Source organism: Gracilinanus agilis, chromosome 1, assembly GCF_016433145.1.
Source record: "Gracilinanus agilis isolate LMUSP501 chromosome 1, AgileGrace, whole genome shotgun sequence".
NCBI classification, from domain to species: Eukaryota; Metazoa; Chordata; class Mammalia; order Didelphimorphia; family Didelphidae; genus Gracilinanus; species Gracilinanus agilis.
The window spans coordinates 727356168-727381447 of NC_058130.1; the positions used below are offsets into that span (position 1 = coordinate 727356168).

At 39.1% G+C, this 25280-nt stretch overlaps 1 protein-coding gene across 7 annotated transcripts in view; it reads left to right on the top strand.

The window, feature by feature from the left end:
* Window positions 1-24929, top strand: part of DAZAP1 (DAZ associated protein 1) — a 41336-nt gene extending 16407 nt beyond the window's left edge. The window contains exons 5-13 of one of the 7 annotated variants that reach the window (XM_044671816.1): window positions 2129-2239; window positions 4616-4664; window positions 9611-9693; window positions 13045-13198; window positions 15509-15538; window positions 16526-16666; window positions 19359-19535; window positions 21921-22010; window positions 24481-24565. In XM_044671816.1, the coding sequence (XP_044527751.1) occupies window positions 2129-2239; window positions 4616-4664; window positions 9611-9693; window positions 13045-13198; window positions 15509-15538; window positions 16526-16666; window positions 19359-19535; window positions 21921-22000 (825 nt within the window). In that variant the 3' untranslated portion in view covers window positions 22001-22010; window positions 24481-24565. Of the gene's footprint in view, window positions 1-2128; window positions 2240-4615; window positions 4665-9610; window positions 9694-13044; window positions 13199-15508; window positions 15539-16525; window positions 16667-19358; window positions 19536-21920; window positions 22011-24480 lie in introns of those variants that run through there. The other 6 variants (XM_044671824.1, XM_044671806.1, XM_044671798.1 and 3 more) reach the window with 6 other exon arrangements.
* The last annotated feature ends 351 nt before the right edge of the window (window positions 24930-25280 follow it).

A 25280-nucleotide genomic window follows, 5' to 3' on the forward strand; every position in this document is an offset into this window, starting at 1 on the left:
TTGAATCAATCTATTAACCAGGTAGTTTTTTTAATGCTTTAGCAATTTTTCCCCAGTTACACTTAAAAACAGTTTTTAGCATTCATTTTTTGACATTGCAAGTTCAAAAATTCTTTCCCTTCCTGAGATGGTAAGTAATTTGATAGAGGTATTATATATGCAGGTAGTTACTAAATACTACTTCTGTGCCAGTCTCTGTGTGAGGCACTAGGGATACAAGTACAAAGAATGAACCAATCTGTACTTGTGGAAATCTTACACATCACTGGGGGAGATAAGTACATATACAGCTATAGTAGGAAAGGGGCTTTGGACTTTATGGTGCTCTGAGATCACTGATGTAAAAGTGTACCATAATTGGTATGGGGATTCTTTACTACTTCAGAGAGCTATGGTTTTTCTAATCTGAGCACTCTTCATTGAAGAACCTTCTAATGCCTTATGTTAATGAGTTGGAATCAACATTCGGATGGTGAACCTCTTTGTTCTTAGCTAAGCTGGTACTTGGATGACAGAGGTATTTTTCTTGATCTGTTTATGAGGCTTTGGCCATAATTTGGAAGGCAAGGAGCAGTCAGGAGGTTAGGTTCCTGAATTTGGATACTAGCATTACTGAGGCAGCTTGGTGTAATGACAAGAGCAGTGGATTTACAGACCTGAACCATGGTTCAAATCTCCATCCTGCTATCTGTCCACCTATGCTATCTAAATGAGGGGGTTGGACTAGGTGATTTTGACAGGAGTTCCTTTCAGCCCTTTAATCCTATGATCCCATGACCCCAATTAAAGGTTAACATCAAACTTTTCTCTGCCATTAATGTTCTGGCTGGTTTTACTTTCTCTTTATGCAGTTGAGTTACATAAATTCACCTGTTATAGCTCATAAGCAATAGTCATTGAAATCTTAGCTTGCCTTGTTTGTTGAAAGCTATCACTGTTGAAAACGGGGTGTATGCATAGTTTTGGTTTAAACAGAATCTTTTTTGTAGAGGCAGAACTGTAAGGCAGTAGATAGACTAGATACTTATCTCCTTGGGGCTTCTGCTGCAGAAGAATGAAAACAAAACCATTCATGGAAAACAAGCCAAGCAGCTTAGGTTGCCCTTTATGGGAGAGCAAGGAAAATTAGATGGGCTCAGTATGGTGACCTTCCTCTAGATTGTATAATGAGCATATAGATAAACTTTTAACTTAATTATTTTCTGCAGTAATTAAAGAAATAGGTTTTGATTTATAGCTAACTAAATAAATATGATGGTAATAATTCCAAATTTCAGACTAAGATTTACCTTAAGCTAGGCAGAAAGAGTTTTATATTCGGGGGGAAATAAATATAAGTATGCTTTTCTCGACTAACTAATTTTAAAGGTGTGTGTTTCTGTATATGTGTGTGTGTGTGTGTGTGTTGTCATTGTTGTTAAATTAACAAGTTAATTGTTGTTAAAGTTGTATCATAGATTGGCAGGGTGAGTTAGAAGGTACTTTTTGAACTCATTAGATGGAGATTATGTTTTAAACCCTTCTGAGTATTTGCCTTGATAATTGCACAGTTTAGGTCAAGACTACTTTGCCAATCTGTAGTCCCACTTGCAAATCTCCTTTCTGTGAAGCATTTTGGGGTATGGTTATACAAAAGATATTGAGTGATACTTGAAGCAGCTGAATCTTTTGTTTTACTCAGGTGGGCTCTCAGTAGAATAGCTTTCTCTTTAAGGTGTGGCATCATTACATGCTTATTATGCCCTGTTGCATAATTACAAGTTAGCATATTTGAATCATACTTTTTGTGTTCCTTTTCATGTTAAGAAATGATTTGAGATGAACAAAATATCTGACTTAGTAGAAAATAGGGTTTGAAAGTTCAGAGGGAGCGTTGCTAAAGATGTTATTCTGTTATTAGGAGTCTTCAATTAAAGACTAGAAGGCCTGTTGGAGATGTAGAAAGGATTCATGCATCCCCTTTGCCCAGATGATTTGGCAGGGAAAGAAATTTGGTAATTTAGAATCCTAAACTACTTAGGGTGTATATAATACAAATGAAGAAAATTTTATGTATTAACATAGCTGAAGTAATAGAATTAGGAAGAATTTCCAATATGAACTAACTAATTTCTCCTCCTTGATACAGCAGAAAGGTCCTAGGAGCGATAACAATAAATCAAATAAAATTTTTGTTGGTGGGATCCCTCACAATTGCGGCGAGACGGAGCTCAGGGAATACTTCAAGAAATTTGGAGTGGTGAGTCATTTATCATGACAGCAGGCATTGGCTTGTTGTTATAGAAGACATTTCACCTTATTATAGTTGCTTTGATTGGATTAAGGTAGGATTAAATCTCACTTTGCCCTCAGACAGAAACATAGTTATATTTGTAATCTTGGACAGTCAGACACATCTTTAGTTGATAGTAGCTTTTCACTCAAATATTTCCCATTTAATTTTTTTTTCACTCATATCTCAATACCCCCATCTTATTTACCTTGAAATGATTAAACCAGGATGGCATCAGGGTTCCTTGCACTATTCTTAGTGTTTTGACTTTCTGGTAACTGTAAGTGCTTTAATGGTTCAAGTTTACCCCTAAGTTTCTATCTTTTTGCATTGTGCAAGTAGGTGAGCTTTTGGAAATGCAGGTTGTAGATAGACTCTTAATGATTTGTTTGATTGTAATGACTTTGCTGTAGTAGATGATACAGGCATAACCCAGTCTCAGCCACTGTAATGCCACAAAAGCTCTTTGTAATATCATTTGGCTGTTTGCCTGACATACAAAACAGATGGTCTAATTAGAGCACCAACTACACCCGGTAACATTTCACCTAACATTTTGTTTGTGCAGAACTAATTAACAACATTAGACAGTGCTGTGCCCATTTTCAGAAAAATTAAATTCATTTGGCTTCCAGGAGTTGGCCTTTGGTATACAAACTCCCTTTTTTAATCAGGGAAAGAAGCTCTTAGGCCAAGTCTAAACCATAGCACATTTCTGAGAATTTGGAGTTTGTTTTGTGCCACAGAACTATGTGGAATGAATTATCTACAGTATTAGTTGTGACAACAACTAATGTCAGTGGATATGAATGTAATTTCATTGGATTTCTATTTAGTTTACTTTAGACCTATTTCATTCTTCAGTGCATAGGGTAGTAGCTAGAGCTACATATGTATCTACAAAGTCCCTTATTACTCAAAACATCTTCAAGCCTGAGTCTCTCTTTGTGAATGGCAAACTTGCTAGGTCCAAGAGTTAGTCATTAACAGCCAAGAGAGCAAAACCTTGCTTCTTGCCTCCCTTTTTAGCCATCTTTTTGCTTTTTTGGGACTCTAGAAGAGCATAATAAATTGGGGCAAAACTCAGATTGGTTGATTTGCTTTTCTAATATAAGGTTCAAACTCACAAGGTCACCCATCATTCTATCATGATTGTCGAGTTTGAAGATTGACTTGCATTTGTAAATCAATACATTGCAGTCAAATGATAGATATAGTCTTGGACACTAATACTTCTAGCTTTAAAGGTGATCTTTTCAGTTCAGCAAGTATTTGTTAAGGATCAGATTCAGGAGACCTGGGTTTGCTGCCTTCATAATTGTAGGATTCTGGGCGGGTTCCTTAACTTTCTTAAGCTTTTATTTTCCCATGTATAAAGTGGAGATACTCGTACTATATTCCCTCACAGAATTGTTGTGAGAAGGTGTTTTGTAAACCTCAAGACAACACTTTGGAAAGGTGAATTATATGAACTTAAATATTCATTTAGTATTTTTATATCACCTTTGGGACAGAGATTAACAATGACACAGTCTCAAGTCTGCTAGGGAGATATATGATGTATATAGAAATTTTCTCTCTTCAGATTGGCTCCTCAAACTCTATTAGTAGCATAAAACTTGTTTTAATCTTTTCCCTATTTTGAAGGGTTTTCTACATTAAAACAGTTATAATGGTAGTTCACAGTATGAAGGACACTGGATCCTGATAATCTGTTGACTTCCCCTCCATAGATCTAATTTTTGTTAATTTATAAAACAAAAAGGCAGACTAAATGATTTCACAGGTTTTCTCCTGCTCACAGATTTTGTGATTGCTCAAAGCAGCCCACATTTTAATTCATTGTATTTTAATCAGAAAGACTTAAAAGTTGAGAAATGACAGTATGAGACTAAAAGAATAAGCAGAGAGGAAGCAGTGCTGTTTTCCTCTGCTCAGAGTTCATCAGAGCTTGGCTGGCCTAGTGAGCCTTTGACTCTAAAGGGATTTTAAGTGTAGCTTGACTGAGAGAATTGGGCATTCCCCTCTAAGATTCACTCACAGTGTCAGAATGCTTCTTCATATGGCACAATCACTGTATTCCAGGGTTGGCCTGTGAGATGCATAATGGATATGTTCTTCAGACGCATTTCTGGGTAGTACAGAACTTTTTTTCTCTTCTCATACCCAAATGATGCCAAGTAGTAATTTTTTTCTGGATTTGTGTTTTAGCAGAGAAATTTTAATGTAGTCTCAAGTATTTGTACTCTGTTGATGTGATTATGCCCTAACCTGTTGCCTTCTTGTAGCCAGCTCACCCTTCTTACTCAGCATAGTCAGTGGAATTTCCATTCTCTCTTTCAGGTCACTGAAGTTGTCATGATCTATGACGCAGAGAAGCAGAGGCCTCGAGGTAAAGGCTGATCTCGTTTGTCCTTGAAACTTCTTCATCCTCTCCTTTTGCTCAGATGGCAAACTATTTCACACCATCCAAAGAAAAAATTAGCTAGATTTTTTTTTAAACATTGCCTCAAAGATTTTTGAGACAAATATTAAAAATATAGGTCTTTCATGTACAAATCCATTACGTGTGTTTGTGCTTTTTAAGGTCAGACATTATGCATTCTTTTTTCTTTTCTTTTTTCTTTTTTTTTTTTTTTTTTTTTGGCTAGTTCTTTTGAATTGAAGTTTTAAAAACAAAGGAATTTCAACATGGTTTCTGTTTTTAAATGTATGTAGAAAGATTTGTAGATATTTTTAACTGTGGTGAACTGATCTTGCTTAAGACCTGTCTCTCTTGTTTGAAGTCAACATGAACGTACTTGGAAGTGTGATTTCATGCTGTCAGCCTGGTTCTTTCCCTACCTACAACCCACCTGTCCATATTCCTCCCCTTCCCCCCTCCCCACCTCCTACCTCTCCTGGTATACATGATCTGCTTGAAACTGAAACAAATCCATTCCATGCTCTTTTTTTTTTCTCCCCCCAAATTGAGAGGATTATCTAGTCTAATGATTTAACATGAGACTGGTGCAAAAAAACCTTTCATGAGTTACCCAAAAGCACATCTCTGAAATTGATTCATGGAGTTGGGATGACAAAGACATAGTTTCTGTGTCATGGTTTTTACTTTTTTATTTTGGGGGTGGGGTTGTGGTCATTGTTACTGTTGCCCCCATACAGTTTTCCTCTTCCCTTCCCTTTCCCAAAACCCCTACCTTGTTTTTGGTTAGTGGATCACTTTTGGACAGGCTATGTGAACCAATCTGTAAGTTTTGGTCTGTCTGAAATAACTGCCATGTCATTCACTTCATCCACCATCTGCAGAATATTTATTTGAGGCAATATTTTATAATTGCATTAAGCTTAGTTGCACCAACTTCCCTGTAGCATGTTCCATACATGCTGGAGAATAGTTTGCCATTTGAACTTTCATTTCTCCTCTGACTCCATTATTATGTAATGTATTCTTCACTTCATATTTATTAAGCTGTTAAGTCTTAGTTTTATTTTTAATTTAGACATACATCCTTAGAGACGTATTTAAGTGTTCATAGTAAAAGTACGATAATGTTAAGTAAGTTTTTTTTTCTTTTCTTTCTGTGAATTGTTTGACTGTGATTAACGATATCTCTTTAGATTTCTCTTCTCTAGGTGTTAAATTATATCACACAGGTACAGGCCAGTTCCACAGTCAGAGGAGGGACGGGCTTTGTCTGCATTGGGGTGTAAACGAAGTTTCAATAGATTTTTCTGTTCAGCTTCTTCGTTGGTGATGTAATCTTATTGAAAGATGCATTCTTTAGAAAAATCTGTTCCAGGAGCCTCCAGAATCTGAAATTTGCCACTTCTTATTTTAAAAGAATTGGAGCTATAAATATTTGGTTAAAACATTCCTGGAGTTTGAGAAAATACTATTTTTTAACCATATTGCTACATCACTTATATTTGTTCAGAATATTTACCCTGATCTTGTAATAGCTTAGCAAAAGGGATATCTAAAGTTCTGCTCTCTATCTGACCAGCTCATCCACTTAAAGCTTTGCAAAAAGATAAATACAAGTAAGAGTGAGGTGAGTTCATTGTTTTCAGATCCACTCCTCAGGTCCCTTTTACTCTTGTAATCCTTGCCTTCTGATCATGATGAAGAAGGAGCCCATAGTTAATGTCTGGTTGATTGGGACCTGAAGAAAAAAATAAGGAAAAGTGGGATGGATTAGATGGCTATTAGTTGTAGAGTTAGGCAGCAGGACCTAGGAATTGGGATTGAAGGGTTTTGAGACTTCTGTAATACTGGTTAAGAGTACCAGAAATGACTGGAGAACATATTGGATTATGGATAAATAGGTAGGTAGTTTCCATAGTTTAGGCAAATTAAAATAACTGTAAGTCCATGGTATCCATTTCAGTTCTCTGACATTTGAGCTCCCTCCCCCCACCCCCACCCCCCCAGTACAGAAGCCAATTGTCCAGCTTAATAACATCTTTAAACTGAAGTGTGTTGTTGTTGTTGTTGTTGTTGTGTGTGTGTGTGTGTGTGTGTGTGTGTGTGTGTGTGTGTGTGTACGTGCGCCTGTGTGTGCCTGTGCATTCCTGTTTCCCCATGTTCCCATGTGTTCGTCCATCCGTTCCCGTCTGTGTGTATCCTTCCCCATCCAAAAAGTAAGGTAGAAACAATGATTTGAAAGTTAAGTCCTACCTTCCTTAGAAAGAACAATGTACCCTAGGGAACAACCTTCTAATTTTTCTAACCTTTTGCATTGTTTCTGAATTTCTGTGATACGATAAAACTCTACTTGTACACAATGTTCTGCATGTAATGCATTATTGCTATTTAAAACAAACAAACAAAATTTCTGTAGTTTGTATTCAGTAGATGCATTTATTCCTGCTAGAACTTCCCTGTCTCACTGTTCATAGTATAATGCTGTTTGAGTATTTTCCCTTTTCCAGTTCCTAACCTTGTTATCTAACCTTCATTTCTACTCTGAATTACCTTCTTCAGTTACCTTACAGTTTTCCTTGTCCTTTGCATATCAGTTAAAACTTTTGCCTTCCTCCTTTGTATTTGCTACTTCATCGTTTTGAACCTCAGATTCCATCCCTTCAGTTATATGGTCATGTTGCTGATTGATATAGATATATATATATATATAAAATTTGAATATCAAATTGATCCTAAAACCATTCCCACTGTACTTTGCTGGTAATCTTTGTCAATTCAGCTTTCTCAGCCTTCTCCCCCATTCCTTTCATGCCTATTATCTTACCAGTGGTATTTCGTTAAAATATCCTGAAATCCCAGGTAACTTCCAGTCTCAGCTTCCCCTCATCCACTTTTGTTTACTCCCTGAAGTAATCTGGACTTGAGGCACCATTTATGAAGTGATCCTGGTAATCTATAATTTCAGCCTTTCCCTTTCACTGTGTTTAGACCATTGCTATTGACCACACATAAATTCTACCAATTCTCGAGGGCATGAGTTTGTCCTGAGCCCCTTCTTAAATGTACCTCTAAACTGCTTTCCAGACAAGTAATAAGTTTTTCCTGCTTTCACTCTCCTGCTTTCTCAACTAGCAGGAGATGTGTTTGGTAAATGTACACCTGCCATTCTCTCTTTCTCTCTCCCTCCTCCAAAAGAATCCATAAGCAAACAAGCAAAAAATATATATATATATGTATATAGCCTTATTATCTTTGGTCCTTTTGGTGCCCAACTGAATTCTTTGAGAATTTCATCTTTCTTCCAAGTTCTTTGGCATCTGTCTCCTTGCAGTCTTTCTTTTGTGAACAGAGTCAGTGGACCATCTCTGGAGGTGGCGGGTGCTCCCTTCTGTTCTCCTCTTGGCATCTAGAGGGGAGTCTGTGATATTAAACTGATCCAGGATCCCTGCAGAGACTTGAGAGGGTCTTCTTGGCAGTGCTGCTAAGCTTTCCAGTTCACTCCAGACAAATACATTGTGATGAAATGCTGCTTTCCATTGGATGGTCGCTCTCATCACAGAACAACCAAACTTCGTTTATACCACCAGACTCTTGTGTTTGGGAAATGCTCAAGTTTTTATTTTTATTTGATTTTTATTTAATTTTAAAATTTTTGATGATGCCTCTTGCTCTTGCTGCTGACAGCAGAATTTGACCTGCTGGAATCCATTTTGGCCTGTATCTTTGTGTATTTTATATATAACCTTCTTTGATAGGCCTCCTTGGGCTTCCCCAACTGAGTTGGGGAAGCTTAGTGAGGCACTAACTGTTTATAGATACTGTGTTTCTGTTTAACGCTTTAGAGCAATATATATATATATATATGGCTGCTGTCAGCACTAGCTGCAAAGCAAAATGCAAGCCAAGGGGGAGAATCTTGGGTTTCAGAAAAGCAGACACACACTCATAGTACATATACCCCATTTATATTCCCTTTGTTGAGGTTCAGGATCCCTTGCAAATGGTTAATAGACAATTTGTGATACTTTCTTATCCTTTGTTGGGAACTTGGTTTCTGTTTGGGAGGCAAAGGTTAAAATGGAAAGAAAACTGGATTTGGAGTCAAAAGATCTGGATTCAAATCCCAACTGCCATTTAACTACCTTTGTGACCTTGTGTAGGTTTTTCCTTTACCTATAAGACTCAGGATGGCAGGGCAGATTAGGTTGTCAGTCAGGGATCTTTTGGCTCTAAATCCATTGATTTCTGTGCCCCTTAAAAACAGACAAACAAAAAAACCCCCCCAAAGAAACCAAACTAAGTGTAATCTCATATGTTCAGTAAAGAGACAGGATAAAACCTTAGATGTATAGAAGACGATTTTCAATCTTTGATCATTTCACGAACCAAGTATTCCCATATTTTTTGGTTACTAACTCTAAGGGTGGTTTCCTCTTTATTTTAATTCAGATTAGTTACTTTTCATCACAATTGATTTATATATAGGTTTTTGCCTTTTGCTTTTAGACTAGTTCCTATGGACAAAGTATAGATTTTCCACTAAGATTATAACCTGTGATGATTAATCAAGAAGAGAGAACTGCCTTGTTCCATGACCAGTTTTTCCCAACAATATAAATCTTAGGCTGTTCCCCAAGTATGTAGAACCTTTGGGTAGTAAACCAATTATGCAAATCCAAAAAATAGATGTTTTATTTTGCAAGTGCATGTGGTTAGCTGAGAATCTTAGTCCCATTGTATCCTCCATGCCTTGCTATTTTTTCAAGTGGCCGCTACTTTTTCTGAACTTTGTTAACATACTTGGCTTATCTGAAACCCTTGTTTGAACCCTTGGTCCGCCCCTAATACTGTTCATCATCCTGTTTTGTGTCACAACACCCTGCTACCTTGATTCACTCTTCGTCGTTGGCTAGGTTTTGGATTTATTACTTTCGAGGACGAACAATCAGTGGACCAGGCTGTCAACATGCATTTTCACGACATCATGGGCAAAAAAGTGTGTAGTTGTAGTTTTATTTTACCTTAAGATCAAACCAAGTCTTGGGCAACTGGGGATTTCACTGGTAAATAAGCATAGAGTTGATGGGGTTTTTAATAGGAAGAGTAAAGTTAGGGAAATTGACTGACTTTGTAAAGTAGATTATTTGGCAAAAACAAAGTAGAGGATGCCATTCCATTAGACTTAAGTTCTTCCGGAAGTTTTGGCACAACTTGCCCTAAGATTTATATTCCTTTGGCTAGGTGGCACCATTCTCTTAGAATTCCTTTTGGATGTGGAATGCCTAAAACAAAAAAAGAAAGAGTGGGGAATTCAGCAGGAGGGAAAGGTTTAGTCTGAGTCTGTGTTTTCGGTCTGGCTTCCAGTGAACTCTCTTGTGTTGTCTAAGGTTCGGTTTAAGATACCACTCCTTCAGATGTGGATTTCATATTCAAATTGTATAGCACTTGACATGATACAGTGAGTAGAAATGAGTCTTTAAGAATCCCAAGTTACAATTTAAGAGGAAAGCAATAATGAAACATCATGAAGGATTGGTTTTTTTAAATTGGGTCACTTACTGTGAAACTTCAGTACAAACCCACAGACTTTATTATAGTATTTAACCACAATGCAGTTAAGTGACCTCTGGTTGTTATATCTTCATACTGTGTTGCCATTATGTGAAGATAGTAATAGGAAGTTGAAAGCCTGCCCCCCTCTAGCCCCAGCCCCTTGATTGCTATGTTCCACTGTGAACACTGAACATCTATAGATGAGTCTATTTGAGCATCTATGCAAAATCAGTACCCAAATCTTCATTTTACTTGGATCCTTACAGTTTCTACAAAAAGGAGCTCTAAAATGAATAGCGGGGACATAGCATTCCTTATACCAAATACCATAGGATCTGAATTTGTGTTGGGTTTGGTCCTACTTAAAAAAAATACTATTAGAGCATTAAGGTGTAGTCCATTTTAATAATAACAGTGCCACACATGTTTCTCTGGTTCTGATCTGATTATAACCAGGAGCCATGGAATGTTTGTTGTTGTTTTTTTTTAACATAGTTTGAATGCAGAACATTTATTCTGTCCTTATTGAGACTAGGTCTCACAGACATTTCTTTGGCTGATGGTTAAAATATTTTGGTGGTGGTAATAGTTAATGTAATCAATCCACTACTCCCTCTCCAAAAAAAATTGGTGTTAATTTTTAATTTCTCTATACAGTTCAGTGTATGTGTGATTATATTTATATATAGGTGGTTTAGAATTTGTCAAAGTTTTAATGAAGTCTATTTGAACCTACCTAAAACAGGAAAAAAAAACATTTCTTGTACTGACATTCATTGAAGCTTTTAAGTTTAAAATTAGCATACAGATTGCAAGGATGCATGACAATAATGAACACAAGTTCAAAGGAGTCTGCGTTCAATATTTTAAGGTACTGTGACATGGTATTGAACATTTATAATTTGGAAAAAGTGTAATCTATATATGGAGCAGAAAGTGTTTTCCCTGAATTAATAGTTTAGCTAGTATCTACTAGTAGGATCCCAGTAGGCCCCTCTGCTGACATTAAAAAGTAATTTTTGAGAAACATTAATACCAAACATGATTGAAATAACACTTTGAAGTTACTTCACTCAATGTGTAGATTAGGCATAGGGATCTGAAAAGGGGCAAATAATATTGCTTAAGGAATCTGGCTCTTAAGCTGAAAGTCTAAAGCATTCCAAATTCTCATTTACACATTGGTCAGAATCAAGCTATCTAGACAAGTAAAATGCTTGCCTTCCCATTCCCATTGGTTATTTAGTGGCTATATTAAGCTTTTAAAATGCCTGAAGTCCCATTTGGTGATTAAAAATGTATTGCTGGGGTGACTCTGCATCTATATGTTCCATCATTAAGGGTAAAAAATTTTAAATTACAAGGACTACTTTGCTTTGTAAGCTGGAACCAAATTCCCCTAAGGAAAGTGTGTGAAGGCTCATTAATTTGAGTTCTTTGAAAAAGTCCCTTGGTTCTGCTATATAGCAGATCCTTTCAGCTCACAGAGATTTTGTTACCATCATGTATAATGTCCTTGGGGCATCCGCAGAAGGCGGAGAGTACTAAACCTTTGTCCCTGTGCTGGGCCTGTAAGGCAAAGCAGACCGAATGCTGAATACAAAATGCCTGCCTGCACTATTGGCAAAGCCAAGCCCATTGAAGATTCAGATTTGTTTCCTTTGTATACTGGCCCCCATTAAAATTTGTCATAAAATAAAAAAGAATCCTGAAGCCATGAATGCAGAGAGATTCATTGAATAAAAAAATTGGATTCAGGGTGAGGTTTTGGTGGGGGGAAAGTATTGTTAGAAGGAGAGGGGTCGATTTTGGATGTATAGCTTAGCGCAGAAGTAGGTCAAGTTCCTTTCTCCCCAGCTGTCCCAAGCCACTCAGTTTTATTATTGACAATAAAGTGTTGTGGCTTAGTGAGTGTCCCCAAACAAGTGGGGTCTGGGCTACTGACCTAACACAGTATGAAGATTTTGCTTACTGATTCCACTGTCCATTTATTTGCATGTCTGTTTACTTTTTTGTTAGATGTAATGTAAGATTGATTCTCTTATCACATCCATTCCCTCTGACATTATTTTGAGTTAATTGAGATTCTTTAAGCCTTAGCCTGGGGAAGGTAAGTCTTTATCTTCCATTAGACATTTAAACAAAATTAAAACCTAAGTTTAAAAACAAAACAAAATATAAACAAACCAAACAAAACCAGACTTGTGTTTCTCAGGTATGAGCAGAGCTGAAATTGCAGGCAGACTGGGTGGGCTTTTATAGCTTAGCTTAGCTTCGAAATGCAACAACCAGTGTCATTAATGGTTTAAAGCATTAGTGCCCTCATTCAGGAAAGATCCTTCGAAGGGAGAAGGTGACCCTGCTCACTAAGATGGTTTATCTGAAAGTGAACATTAATGGATGGTCTTTTAAAAGACCACACTTAATATTTCTGATCACATTTTCAAGTGAGAGACTATTGAAAGAGGGTACTGTTGCTTTAAAGTAGGAAAGCCAATGACCTTTTTTTATCATATTGGAAATAAGAATTAAGGATTCTCTTAGCTCTAAATACTTATATTCATGTGTAGGACTTGCTATGTCTTACAATTGCATCTATTGTACCTGAGAAACATTAAAAAAGCAAAAGAAAACAAAACAATCTACTGGCCTAAATAAGTTTTATAATTAAGTATTTAGATTTAAGTCATAAGGTGCTAAGTGTAGTTTTAAGTGTAACTAAGGGTGTGTATAAAGGGAAGGGGGGTGTATTAACCCACAAAATCTTTCTTAAATTGGTATTCTGTTTGTTTAGGTGGAGGTAAAACGTGCAGAACCTCGAGATAGCAAAAGCCAAGTCCCAGGACAGCCGGGTGCCAGCCAATGGGGAAGCAGGCTCATGCCAAATGCTGCCAATGGTTGGGCAGGTCAGCCTCCTCCTACCTGGCAACAGGGATATGGCCCACAAGGTACTATCATCCTCATCTAAGCCCCATCAAGGTACACAAGGAGTTAAGTAGTTAAGGGTGACTTATCTGCTTATTGTAGAGGTGTCAAACTTGTATGGCCCACTGCCCAAAATAAAAATGTAATGAAGTATAGGTGACGTAAATTTGTGGTTTCTCAGGCAATAGGCACCCTGACACCCCTCACTCCCATCATCCCTAATTCCATTCCATTTAGAGCCCTCAGTTACAGGCATGAAGAGGAGTACTCACCATTATCCTGATTGGTAGATTTAAAAGCAGGTCCTTATGATATTGTTAAACCTCCCCCTTTTCCTATTTGAATTCTTTAATGAAGTATTACTATTTTTAGACACAACAGAAATAGTCTTCATGGAAATCTGAAATGTGGACAGATTGAATCTTAGAAATTATCTTTGAGCCTCTTTACTTTAGGTTTTTAAAAATTCTTTAGAAATTTCCTCAAATCCAAATGGTCATTTTGATCCAAAGTACTTGTACCAAGGTAATTCTTAAAACTCTTTCTGTTTACCTACAGCTTTGGTCAGGTCCTGGTGTTATACCCCAAGAAGGAAGTTTTATGATTAAATGGAGTAGATTAAGGGGTGAGGTGGGGTGGGGGGAGGTAAATGAGGACTCATGGCATGAAAACACTTCCAGTCTTTAACCCTAGTCACCAGTTCTGTTTCCAAAGTAAATCTTCTTCTTCAAAGCTACCTTCTGTTTTCTTCCCAGTTGATCTAGCAAGGCCAATTGCTCAGGTCAGATAGCAGGGTGGACAGTAGATATTGCTGGGATGAGAGGCCATTACTCTCTGTAGTCTTACAGAGGCCCTGCCTGGTTTTAAGCCACTTTTGTTAACATATTATAAAATTTGGACTCCTTGTTAGCATTTGTTCTGCCAGCTAAAGGAGACTCTCACAACACATTTTTCTGTAGGATAAACTTTCCAAGGGCAATATTATGAGCAAATTAGGGAAGCATGAAAAGTTTACCAATCAGAGCTTTGGATATGGGAAGAATTTATGACTAAACCAGAGATTGAGAGCATTATAGGTTGTAAAATGGATAATTTTTATTAAATTTAAAAAGTTTGTAAAAACAAAGCCAATGCAACCAAGATTTGAAGGGAAACGGAAAACTAGGAAAAAATTTTATGGCAAGGATAAACTTCCCACTGAGGGGGAATGCAAGCATTTCTTAAGAAGTTGTTCTAGATTCTGCTCAAAGGAACCAGCTAATTCCCTTTTTCTCTTCTGTTATTAACTCTGTAGATACAGCTATGGCTGTGATGTTTTTTGTTTTCTGTTTTAAACCCTTACCTTCTGTCTTAGAGTCAATACTGTGTATTGGCTCCAAGGCAGAAGAGTGGTAAGGGAAGGCAATGGGGGTCAAGTGACTTGCCCAGGGTCACACAGCTGGGAAGTGTCTGAGTCCAGATTTGAACCTAGGACCTCCCGTCTCTAGGCCTGGTTCTCAATCCACTGAGCTACTCAGCTGCCCCCTGATGTTTTTATAACATTAAACACAATAAGAGAAGATGGCATTTGTGCTCTCTTTCTGGGCATTTCTGGAATAAGTATTTATTGACTTCAGTTTATTACATAAAGAATATTTTGTAGAGCTCCAAAATGCTACCTTCATAACAAGGCAATGAGGAGAGCAGTATGTATTATCTTCATTTTTATAGATGAGGAAATTAATGCTTTGGAAGGTCAAATAGGGCTAGTGACTAGGAAAGTCAGAATTTGAAACTAGGTCCTCTGACTCTTAAGTCTATAACACTTTTTCTGCCAAATCTCTCTGCCTGTCATTCGAAACCTTAAGATCACTCCTTCTGTCTATGGTAAATAACTGTCCCTTGCTGATAACTGTCTGGGAGTATTCTTGTTGCATCCAGATAGACACATAAATCATCTTCTTCCTAGACCTAGACTGAGAATAGCAAATTCTTATCCCTGTTGTCCAAGCCACATAGGAAACTTTGTCCTGGGAAAGGGAATGCTCTGTGATCTGCTTTCAAAAACCCCTAATTACTACCGAATACAGTAGCACTTCCTTATGTTCCAAAACTCTTGAAATTCCTGAATGATGAATAAAAGGAAAACCCTTTGGCCTTGTCAGTGCATATTTGATGCACTTATAATTAAATCCTGGATACATAATTTTTTTAGTTTGGAGCTGAGATTGAATTTGGAGTTTACTTGATTCAGCATGACACTGAAGTGACTTCTTGGACTTATTACTTAAATGACTTTCACTTTATGGCTGGGGAGCATCAATCACTTTTTTTTGTTTGTTTCATTGTTTTAGGAATGTGGGTGCCAGCAGGGCAAGCTATTGGTAAGTAGCCTTTTTTTTTTTTTTTTTTTTAAAACAAAGAGGTTACAGAATCATTGGAGAATTTAGCTCCCCAAATAGAATGTTTTAAAAGTTGGCATAGGGAGAACTCTTGTTTATATTGGCAGAGGAAGTTTGAAGTTGTGCATTCAAATTAATGTCAAAACTGCTTTAAAGCATTGCAGATTTGTTGGAAAGATATAGATTTCACAATCAGTTGACTCATTAATAAGCATTTATTAAACACCTACTATGAGCAAAGGGCATCAGAGAGATAAGAACTTCATGTCATTTGCAAAGGGATAAGACACCATCATGCTAATACATTGTATTACATGAGAAAAGAACCCTTTGTTGTGAAGTCTGAGAAGAGAATATTTGAAAGTTAGGAAGTATGACTCTTTATAATTGTAAGAGATAGTTGACCCTAAGACCTTTGTGTAATTTACAATGGGAATAAAATACTAATATGCCTAGCTACTGTGTGATAGTACACGAGAAAAGAGCACTGTTTTGTTGCTCTCTATTGTAGGATGAAGTCCAAGGAGGGTTCCCTTGGTATCTTGTAATGGTTAATATGTTCTAGCTGGGAGGAAGGGACCTTTGAGCTCATTGTACGATTGGGAAACTGAGGTTCTGAGAAATGATGTGACTTGCATATGACCATCTCTCAGGCTAGTAGCAGGACCCTGACTAGAGCTGAGGTCTTCTGATTTTTAGCCTAGTAAACTTTTTGTGTTGAAAGACCTTTGAGTTGGCTGGGTACCCTGAAGAAGTGGGTCATTTTTACAGAAGGGGAATGAAGAGACAACCCCAGACAGTGAAGTTGGGACCAGATCTTAAATTGCCTCTGAGTCTAGTGTCCTGTCCCCTTCTCTGACTAAAAGAAGGTGGATTTCAGGCCCATGTAGGTTGGAAATGGGTTCAGTTGGGTACATCCCTTCTTTCTCCTTGCCCCTTCTTTTACTTGCTGTTTCTTTGCTTTTCCAGGTGGGTATGGACCGCCTCCTGCAGGAAGGGGAGCTCCACCTCCACCTCCTCCTTTTACCTCATACATCGTATCCACGCCTCCAGGAGGGTTTCCCCCTCCCCAAGGCTTCCCACAGGGGTACGGTACCCCTCCTCAGTTCAGTAAGTCTTCTTTGGGGTCAGATGGGGAAAGGTTTGGAGTTAGGCCTTTCATAATAACTGATTATGGGAGAATGTCTATAAACAAGCTAACTTTGATGGATCTTTTATGTCCTCAGTGCTGAACTTGGTGCTTAAATGAAGTCCAGATAAAAAAGACCCTTGAAAGAGCTTATAGTCTAAGATAAGGAGTTATTTACCAATACCAATAATAATAAAATGCAACATAAAGTGACTAACATCAAAGGGACAGAGTAGGTGTTTTGTAGGATCTTAAAAGGGGAAGGTCATTATCAAATTGGAAGGGGGGAGGTTGGGAATCAGGGAAGGCTGAGCAGGGGTTCAAGGAAATAGCTATTTAAAACTGTGTAGGACTTTAACAGGCAATAGAGGAGAAAGAAGAGCATTTGAGATATGAGGAATTTTATTTATATATATTACATTTTAATATTATATAAACATATGCATGGATGGTAGGAAAATGCAGAGTGAGGCAGAGTGGCCTTATTTGGCTGAAAGGAAGACAAAGCTGGGGAAAATAGGGTGGCATTGACTCCTGGAGGGCTCTGAATGCTAGATAAAAAAAGGAAAATTAAAAATTTTCTCAAAAAGGAAGACTCTTAAGAGGAGTGATATGACCATATCTATGTATAAAAAGGATAATTCTATCAATATGAAAGACAGATTAGTTTGAGGGGTGGAGGCAGGAGGGCTTGTTTGGATTATAGGCCATGTGCAGTGATGAGGCCTGTGTCACCAGGATTACTATCCAGCAAAGAATAGCTATGAATAATTCCGTAGAGCACTTAGGTATTAAGTATGAAGAAAAGCAGAAGTTTTAACTTTTTTGTTAACTCCCTACTGTTATCTGAGTAGACAATTGAAATTCTTGTTTCAAATCTTCTCCAAAGCAGGGATTTTCTTTTAATGTTTTGATTTTTCTTTAATATATTGACATTTTACCACTCCCTTTCACCTAGAACAAGAGGAGTGGGATCATATAGAATATATTCTCTGAGGTTTTTTCCCAGTTTCCATATGAGTAGATGCTGGAGATAAAGCTCTTAATCCTTAGATCATAGAGTTTTGACAGAATTCATATTAAGTGAATCGAGGGCCTAAAATTTTAATGAAGTGCTAATTAAAACCAGTTGGTCTTGAAATTAATAATTTTACCTTATTGTTTGAATTTTCAACTTAGAACTTAGTTGTAAAGATGTATTAAAGAAATAGTGAGTATAGCTGTTGACTGATAGAAGCATCCTGATCCTGGTAAAGTTCTTAATTAGGAAATGACTTTTTTACCTAGGGACTGACATCAAACCACAAGTGAATTGAGTAAAACAACTGCGTTAGGGAGTGATTTTTCTTCTTCGATTCTGCTAATTATTATAATTGAAAGTCTTTTTTTTTTTAACTCTTTATTTTCCATCTTAGAATCAATACTGTGTATTAGTTCAAAGGCAAGAAGAGTGGTAAGATCTAGGCAGTGGGGGTCAAATGACTCACACAGCTAGGAAGTGTCTGAGGCCAGATTTGAACCCAGGACCCTCCTGTCTCTGGGCCTGACTCTCAATCTATTGAGCCACCTAGCTGCCCCCTATAATTGCAGGTCTTAGCAGAAGTTTTAAAGTTTTATTTTCAGTCTTTCACTAAAGTCCTACTCAAGGGCTTTGTGATACACAAGTGGTACTTATTTTTGAAGGCTCTGCCTGTAGAAGGGTCTAGCAGGGAAGGGCTTCAACTATAGGCTAGGTGGCAGATGGTATCTGATGACTGAATATTAATTTAGGTGAGGCACAGAGGGATTTGAGTCTTGTAACACTGGAATAGGCATCCTTATCAAGGAATCACAAAGCTTGGAAGCTTTGGAGTAGTCTTTCTTCAAGTCTTTTGAGTGTACACAAGTAGGAGCAGAAAAACTATAGGTAGGTAGATAAAACAAGAGGTTTTGAAAGAATGAGTAAATTTTGTTTTTCATAGTATAACTAAGGGATGTGTTTCAAGAGTGATTTGATCTGACCTGTTTGGAGAACCAGTGTGTCTGATCCACATAGATACCTTGACTTTCAGTTTGGAGGATGCGAAACTCTTAGAGAACTGAAGTACTGAACTTTGGAAACAACCTGGGCTGGTCATTCAGGGGAGTTCGGTAATATTTGTCTGGAAGAGAAGCATCAATTTGCCATTGTTTCATCAAGGCTGATTGAGTACTCTCAGTCTTAACCCCCAGTGTCAATCAGTCATCTGTTATAAATTGTTCTTGCCTTTCCTGTGGCACACCTATACATCCCAGCAGCATCCATCTCATTTTAAAGCCAGCTGCAGACTAATGGGCTTTTCCTTTAACCTCTAGTTTTGGCCTAAGAGCAAATATATTTTGCATATGGAAATCTAACCAAGATGATAGTAGCACTTTACTGTTTACAAAGGGCTTTCCTGCCAACCCTGAGAGGTATGTAATGCAAATGTTGTCATCCCCATTTTACAGGTAAGGAAACTGAGGAGGTCCAGAAAGGGGATATGGTGGAGCCAGGATTGGAACCCAGATTTCCAGGCTCCAAGTTTCACATACTCTCCATTCTGTCATTAACTCACCAGATCATTTTTGATGGCCTTAATCAGAATGGCCTGACTTTTGTTCTTTGTTGGCTATATATCTTCTGTTTTCTTTTCTTCTGCTTTTTCTTTTCAGGTTTTGGCTATGGGCCTCCACCACCTCCACCTGATCAATTTGCCCCTCCGGGAGTGCCTCCTCCACCTGCCACTCCTGGGGCAGCGCCGCTAGCTTTCCCACCACCACCATCTCAGGCAGCTCAGGACATGAGCAAACCCCCAGCGGCCCAGCCCGATTTCCCTTATAGTCAGTATGGTAAGTTGTTAGGAATTGTGCCTCTCCCCCCAATCCCGTGCTTTTCCTGTAGTGTTAATGTGTTGGGTGCTCATGTTGGGGTTTCCAGACTATTCCACAGTGTAAGCGCATCAAAATTTTAAAAACTTTAAAAAAAAAAAAGCCTGATTACAGCCTTTCAGGGTTCTCATACACAGCATTCTTCCTGTACTTGTTTTCTGAACTAATGCTAAGCTTTCTGGCTCCCCAAATACCCAGTCAGTAGGGGTGCTTATGACCGTGAAGGACAGAAATGTGTGTACTGACTAGTTTTGGATCTTCTTCCCTCTCATTCTAATTTCCCAACTGTATTTAAGCTGGTTTAGAAATTAGCAGAACATGGTCCTTGGCAGTCAGGTATTTTCTCTTGATGAGTTGACCCATGATAGTCTCAGCCCAGGCCAGTTCTGGGTACCTCACCTTAAAGGTGCATCAGAAATGGGAGGTGGGGGAAAGAAGGGAGGCCTGGAAAGAAGCTTCATAGTGTTGGTAGGAGGTTGGGAGCTTCAGGCTGCTGGGTAGGAAAAATGGAATGGGGGATTGATGGAGAAGAATTCAAAATGACCGAAGGTTATAGCAAAACTTTCAGCATATTTTACTTTTTTTGCTTGGTCTCATAAGGGCAAGAATACAAGGGCACTTGAAATGGAAAAGCAGTCAATTCCGCAACCAATCCTTCAGGGTACTGTCAGTTTGTGGAACTCGAGGCTGTGAGTGGTCAAGGAGACTTAGCAGGGTCGAGGTGAAATTTCATCATGTGACGCTGAAAGCCCCAGAAAGACAGTGTTGGAGGCTGAGATTTCATGCTCCAGGGCTTCAGTTGCTCTCCTGATCCCAGCCGTGCAGCATTGCGTGATGAACTTGACTTCCAGGGGCCTCGCGGCTGCCTTTGTTTTGAAGTGTCAGATGCTGGCCTCAGCTGGGGGGAAGTGGGGGGGGGGGTTGAGTGACCCAGGGATTGGATGAAGTCAGGGTAACCCTTGCCACCATGCCTTAAGTAGCTTCTCTAGTTGGTAGCTGGGCCTGACCCAAAGTGCCTTAAGGAGCTGTTCTGTAGAGAGTGACAACATCATCAACATCTTTCCCCAAAATCCCCCAGGGGTAAGGGGGCGCCATGTCTTTGTGCATAGAGTGAAGCCAGCACTTGTTAGTGATTCCTGTGGTGTAGACAGTGTAAAGAAGGTTTGAGCTTGAATCTGAGCATCAGGGTTTCACTGAAAGATTTATGTTGATGGCTGAGGATTACCAAAAGTTGGAATGGGGGTTGGTGGGGTGGAAGAATTGGCAGGCTAGAAAAAAGGGGTCTTAGAGGGTTACTGAGTGCAATGTCCTTTTATATAGTTGAGGCTGTTGAGACGGGGAGAGCTTTAGTGATTTGCCCAGGCTCATGGCAAGGGAGAGGTAGAACCAGGATCAGAACCCAGGTTTCCTAACTTGCCACTCAGTACTCTTTTCAGTATATCCCAGTGCCCATCTTTTATTCTGTCAGCAGATTTTCTTGCCCCCTAGAACCTGGCCTCTCCCTCTGTTAAATCTAGCCTAAAATGTTAGCTAGCCTCAGCTGCTCTTAGAGCAGGCAAATCCAATTTAGAGCTTAGGAAGCTAGCTGTAATTCCATTTCCTCAGAGAGGTGGTATTGATACAATGCAATCAGAAGGTATTTCTGTAGAACCTGTTTTTCTAGTTCTGTCAGTCCTTTCTTGGGAAATGTGGATGAAATGCTGCATGCTGCTTTTTGTCCTGTCTCAAGGAACAGTTAGCTGGGGAGAGTGGAGGGGGTGTGTGTGGGGGGAGGGGGGTTCGACTAGAGTGCCATTAGATTTGGGGCCTGAAGTTCCACGTCTGGCAGCAAACTGTTTCTGTGAAAAACTCTGCTGGATACCACAGGGCCCCTAGTATTCACCTTAGCATCGAATTTCCAAAGCTGAAAGTTTTTCTTCCTTTAATTGCTAGAGCTGGTTTTTCATACAATCTTTAAAGATGACAATGTGTAGGCGATAAGAAGTAGCCCTTCTAGCCCATGCATGCCCTTTGCAGTTTAATTTTACTGGATTTCTGCCCCAAAGGCAGTTTATCAACACTGCATGTATTTTGTTTTGTTTTTAGTTAAAGCAAAATGCCTAGAAAAAAAAAGCATTGCTAGAGTTTAAAGGCATTGAACTATATCATTATTTTGCATTTGTGTAGACGTTATTTACGACACCTTAAAGCACTGCTGTATTTACGACGGGTGAAAAAATATGTAAACCTGTGGGTGTAGAGTAACAGTAAGCCCTGGTATATTTGTCTCCCCCACCCTAAAAAAAGTTACTATCTGTACAAGGCTGTCTTGGGGTTAGTCACCCTGGTCTCCTCATTTCTTACTAGGGCTGGGTACCTATTCTCAAGACCCTTCAGGCTTCGGGCCAATACTTTGTTTACACTCTTATGGTCAGGCTGAGCAGTGATATATCCTAGGTAGGTGGAGCCTATTTATAACCAATGCTCTTACTGTATCTGCACTTGGGAAATGAATGTTTCTTAACAGGGTCTCTTCTACCTTTGTTTTCATTTTGGGTGGGGGTGGAAATTAGCGGTATAGCTCTGAAATGTTTGCTTTTGCTGGTTTGAGGATCTTTACTGGCTACAATTATCAGCTGACCCCAGCTGGTTTGGTTCTTTTTGTTTGTTTTGTTTTGAAGCAACGCACAACCAAACTCGCACCACTCTAAAGCACAAAGAGCTTGAATGTCCAATAACCCAGATCCCATTCTTCATTGACCAAGTCATCGCGCTACTAGTTTTAGTCGGACTTCTGCCGACTGAACTAAGTTTACCATTAGCAGCTGATTTACTATTCCCCTCTACTCTGGGCCCTTGGACTTGATTATTTTGGATATAGGTAGTTTTCTGAAGTAGGAAATTGCCCCCTAAGGGTCTGGAGCAGAGAAGTTGATCACTACCTATGAATTGAGAGCTTATGGGGAGGGAATTGGGTTGTGAGCTCTGATCAGTGCACACAGTCCATAGGCCCAGAGCTGCTCTCTATGTAGCTCCAAGGTGTGGTGCTAGCGAGAGAGGTTCTTTCTTTCTCTCTCCATTTTTTTGTTTTTAAAATCTTGAGCTTTACCACCAACCACATTGATGGTTCGAAGTATATTTGTGATGAATGACTGACCTTTGCATTAAAATGGCTGAATTAAGTAGCTCAAGGGGGTCATGTCCCTAAGCAGCCTGTGACAAATGCATTGACCCAGTGGCATTAAAAATAGGAAGGTCTTAGCAGACTAGCAAAACTAGAAGCAACAATATTGTAGTTATGCCAAGAAGTGTTCTCACTTTGGAAAACAGCATTAAACTTGCACATCCAAAAAATGTCATGGCACCATATTGTGATTGTATTGACTTCTTAGTGGTGTCTGGATTAAAAAAAAAAAAAAACACGAGTCCTGTGTTTAATTGGCTACTTGTCAAAAGTATGAGTCCTGTGCTTAATTGGCCACTTGGCATTTTTGCATCTCCCAGTCACAGGAATAGACCAGTTAGATATCTGAATTCCAACAAGTTTTCCTTAAAGATCCAACATTGGCATTCCATCAAAGAACAATTAAATCTCTTCTATCCCAAATGAAAGAATATTAATATGGCATTTTACATGTTACATTTATGGTTATAACACTTATTTGATTTGCTTATTTGATCCTCACAATACCCTTGTGAGGTAGGTACTGAAAGTATTAATTCCCCCATTTTATAGATGAGAAAACAGGCTCAGAGAGGTTGTGATGTGCCTAAGGTCACACCGTGGTGAAGCCAGGACTTGAACTTGACTCCTAGTTCAGTCCCCTTCCCATTTTACTACACTGCCACTCATCTCTTCATCTCTTAGCCACTCATCTCTTCATCCTGCTTTTTAGAAACCCGTTGGACCTCATTCCTTGTCAGTAGAATCCACTCCACCTGACCTTTTTGAAGGAGCGGGAGGAAGAATTGGGCTTGGAGCAGGTCTCTTGGTTACATCAAGTTCTCTGAAGTGAATTTTCCTTTCTGGGCTTGAGCAAATCTATCCACGATCCACTTTGAGCAACGTCTCAGGCGTTACCAGGGGATGGTTTTAAAGACAGACATTGAGGATTACTCCTTTTGCTTATCTCCTTACCAGTGGTTGCATGTGGAAGTGTGTTGACTCTCCCATACTTCCCACATTCCCATTGCTTTGGTGACTTGGCTGGAATTGGATGTGGTTATTGAAGCTGATAAAAGGGATGAGAAAATAGATCCCCAACCAGATCTTTTCTGTTTGCCATGTCTCCTAAAGGAGGCATGGTTTCCTCTTATCCAGAGAATTGAATACTAATGCTGGGTGCCAGGTTGGCAATGGAAACTGAAACCCAGGGCCCCTGTTTAACCCAAGGGACAAGGTGACGCAACATATGCAAAGCCTTCACCCCCTTCTACCACCAAGAACTTGCCCCTGGTGTCAGTGGGAGGGGGTCGGCACTAAGAACGAGTGGGATAAAGGGGGAGGTAAGTCTTGATGTCTGTTCTGTCCTTTCTGCTGGTACAAGTAGCCAAAGGGATGAGGGTTTTGTGGCAATTTCAGTTTCTAGTGGATAGCTGCCTGTCATTATTACCTCACCTCACCACTTAGGCCTTTAGTTACGACATAAGTCAATGATTTGAATTTGACCTCTTAGTGGTTCCATCTAAAAAAATAAGGGTTTCCATCTCCCACTCAAGTCACCTGTCTACTTTTGGATTAAGAATTACATTTGAAGGCAATCAAATTATTTTCCCCAGAGTGACCCATTTGAAAGGGGGATTGGGTAGTGGTTGGGGGTAGGGGGAGATATCATTGCTATGACTGTGGTCTTGTCAATGTCCCTGTCTTGAATTCAGGTCAGTTTTTTGACCAAAGCTCACTGTAGTCTCTTTTTTCCTTTCTCAGCAGGTTACGGACAGGACTTGAGTGGCTTTGGACAGGGTTTCTCAGATCCCAGCCAGCAACCCCCCTCCTACGGAGGACCCTCGGTGCCCGGATCAGGTGGCCCACCTGCAGGAGGAAGTGGTTTTGGACGAGGACAGAACCATAACGTGCAAGGATTTCACCCTTATAGACGCTAGCCTGGGCTAGAAATCAGGGAATTCTGTCCACAATGGGATATCTGGTACCAGCTGAAACCGGGAATTCCAAACTTGTGAACTTGTGACAATCACATACTTGATGGAGAACAACTTAATAAACCATTTGGGGGGTGGGTGGGGAGGTGGGGAGGGGGCGAATGGCTTTTGAAGGCAAAGCTGTGGGTGTTTGGACTGCAGTTTTTAAATATATTCCTTTCTCTAGCCCATCAGCACAAATAAAACAAAACGTCACTGGTTCAAACTACAGGGTTTTAAAAAAAGTCTTCAGCTTTAATTCAGAACTTCAGGTTTCTTTTTTTTCTTTCTTTTTTTTCTTTTTTAAAAAAATGATTCTTCCTGAGCCTTTTGTTTTACCGTATATTGTAAACTTTTATGTTTAAAGAAAAAATATACATTTACAGATTGTGAAATTTTTAAGAGAAATTTTCTACTATGTATGCTGGCTTATTTTTTAATTTAATACAGGGTTTCCGTTAGCACTGGTGGAAGTGAGGGTCAGTTTTAAAGCCCTTACTCCTGGCTTTGGGGGTTGGGGCAGTTGGTCCAGAAACTCTGGGAGTTCAAAGAAGAAATCTACTGAGTTTGGTTGTGGTTTTGCTTTTG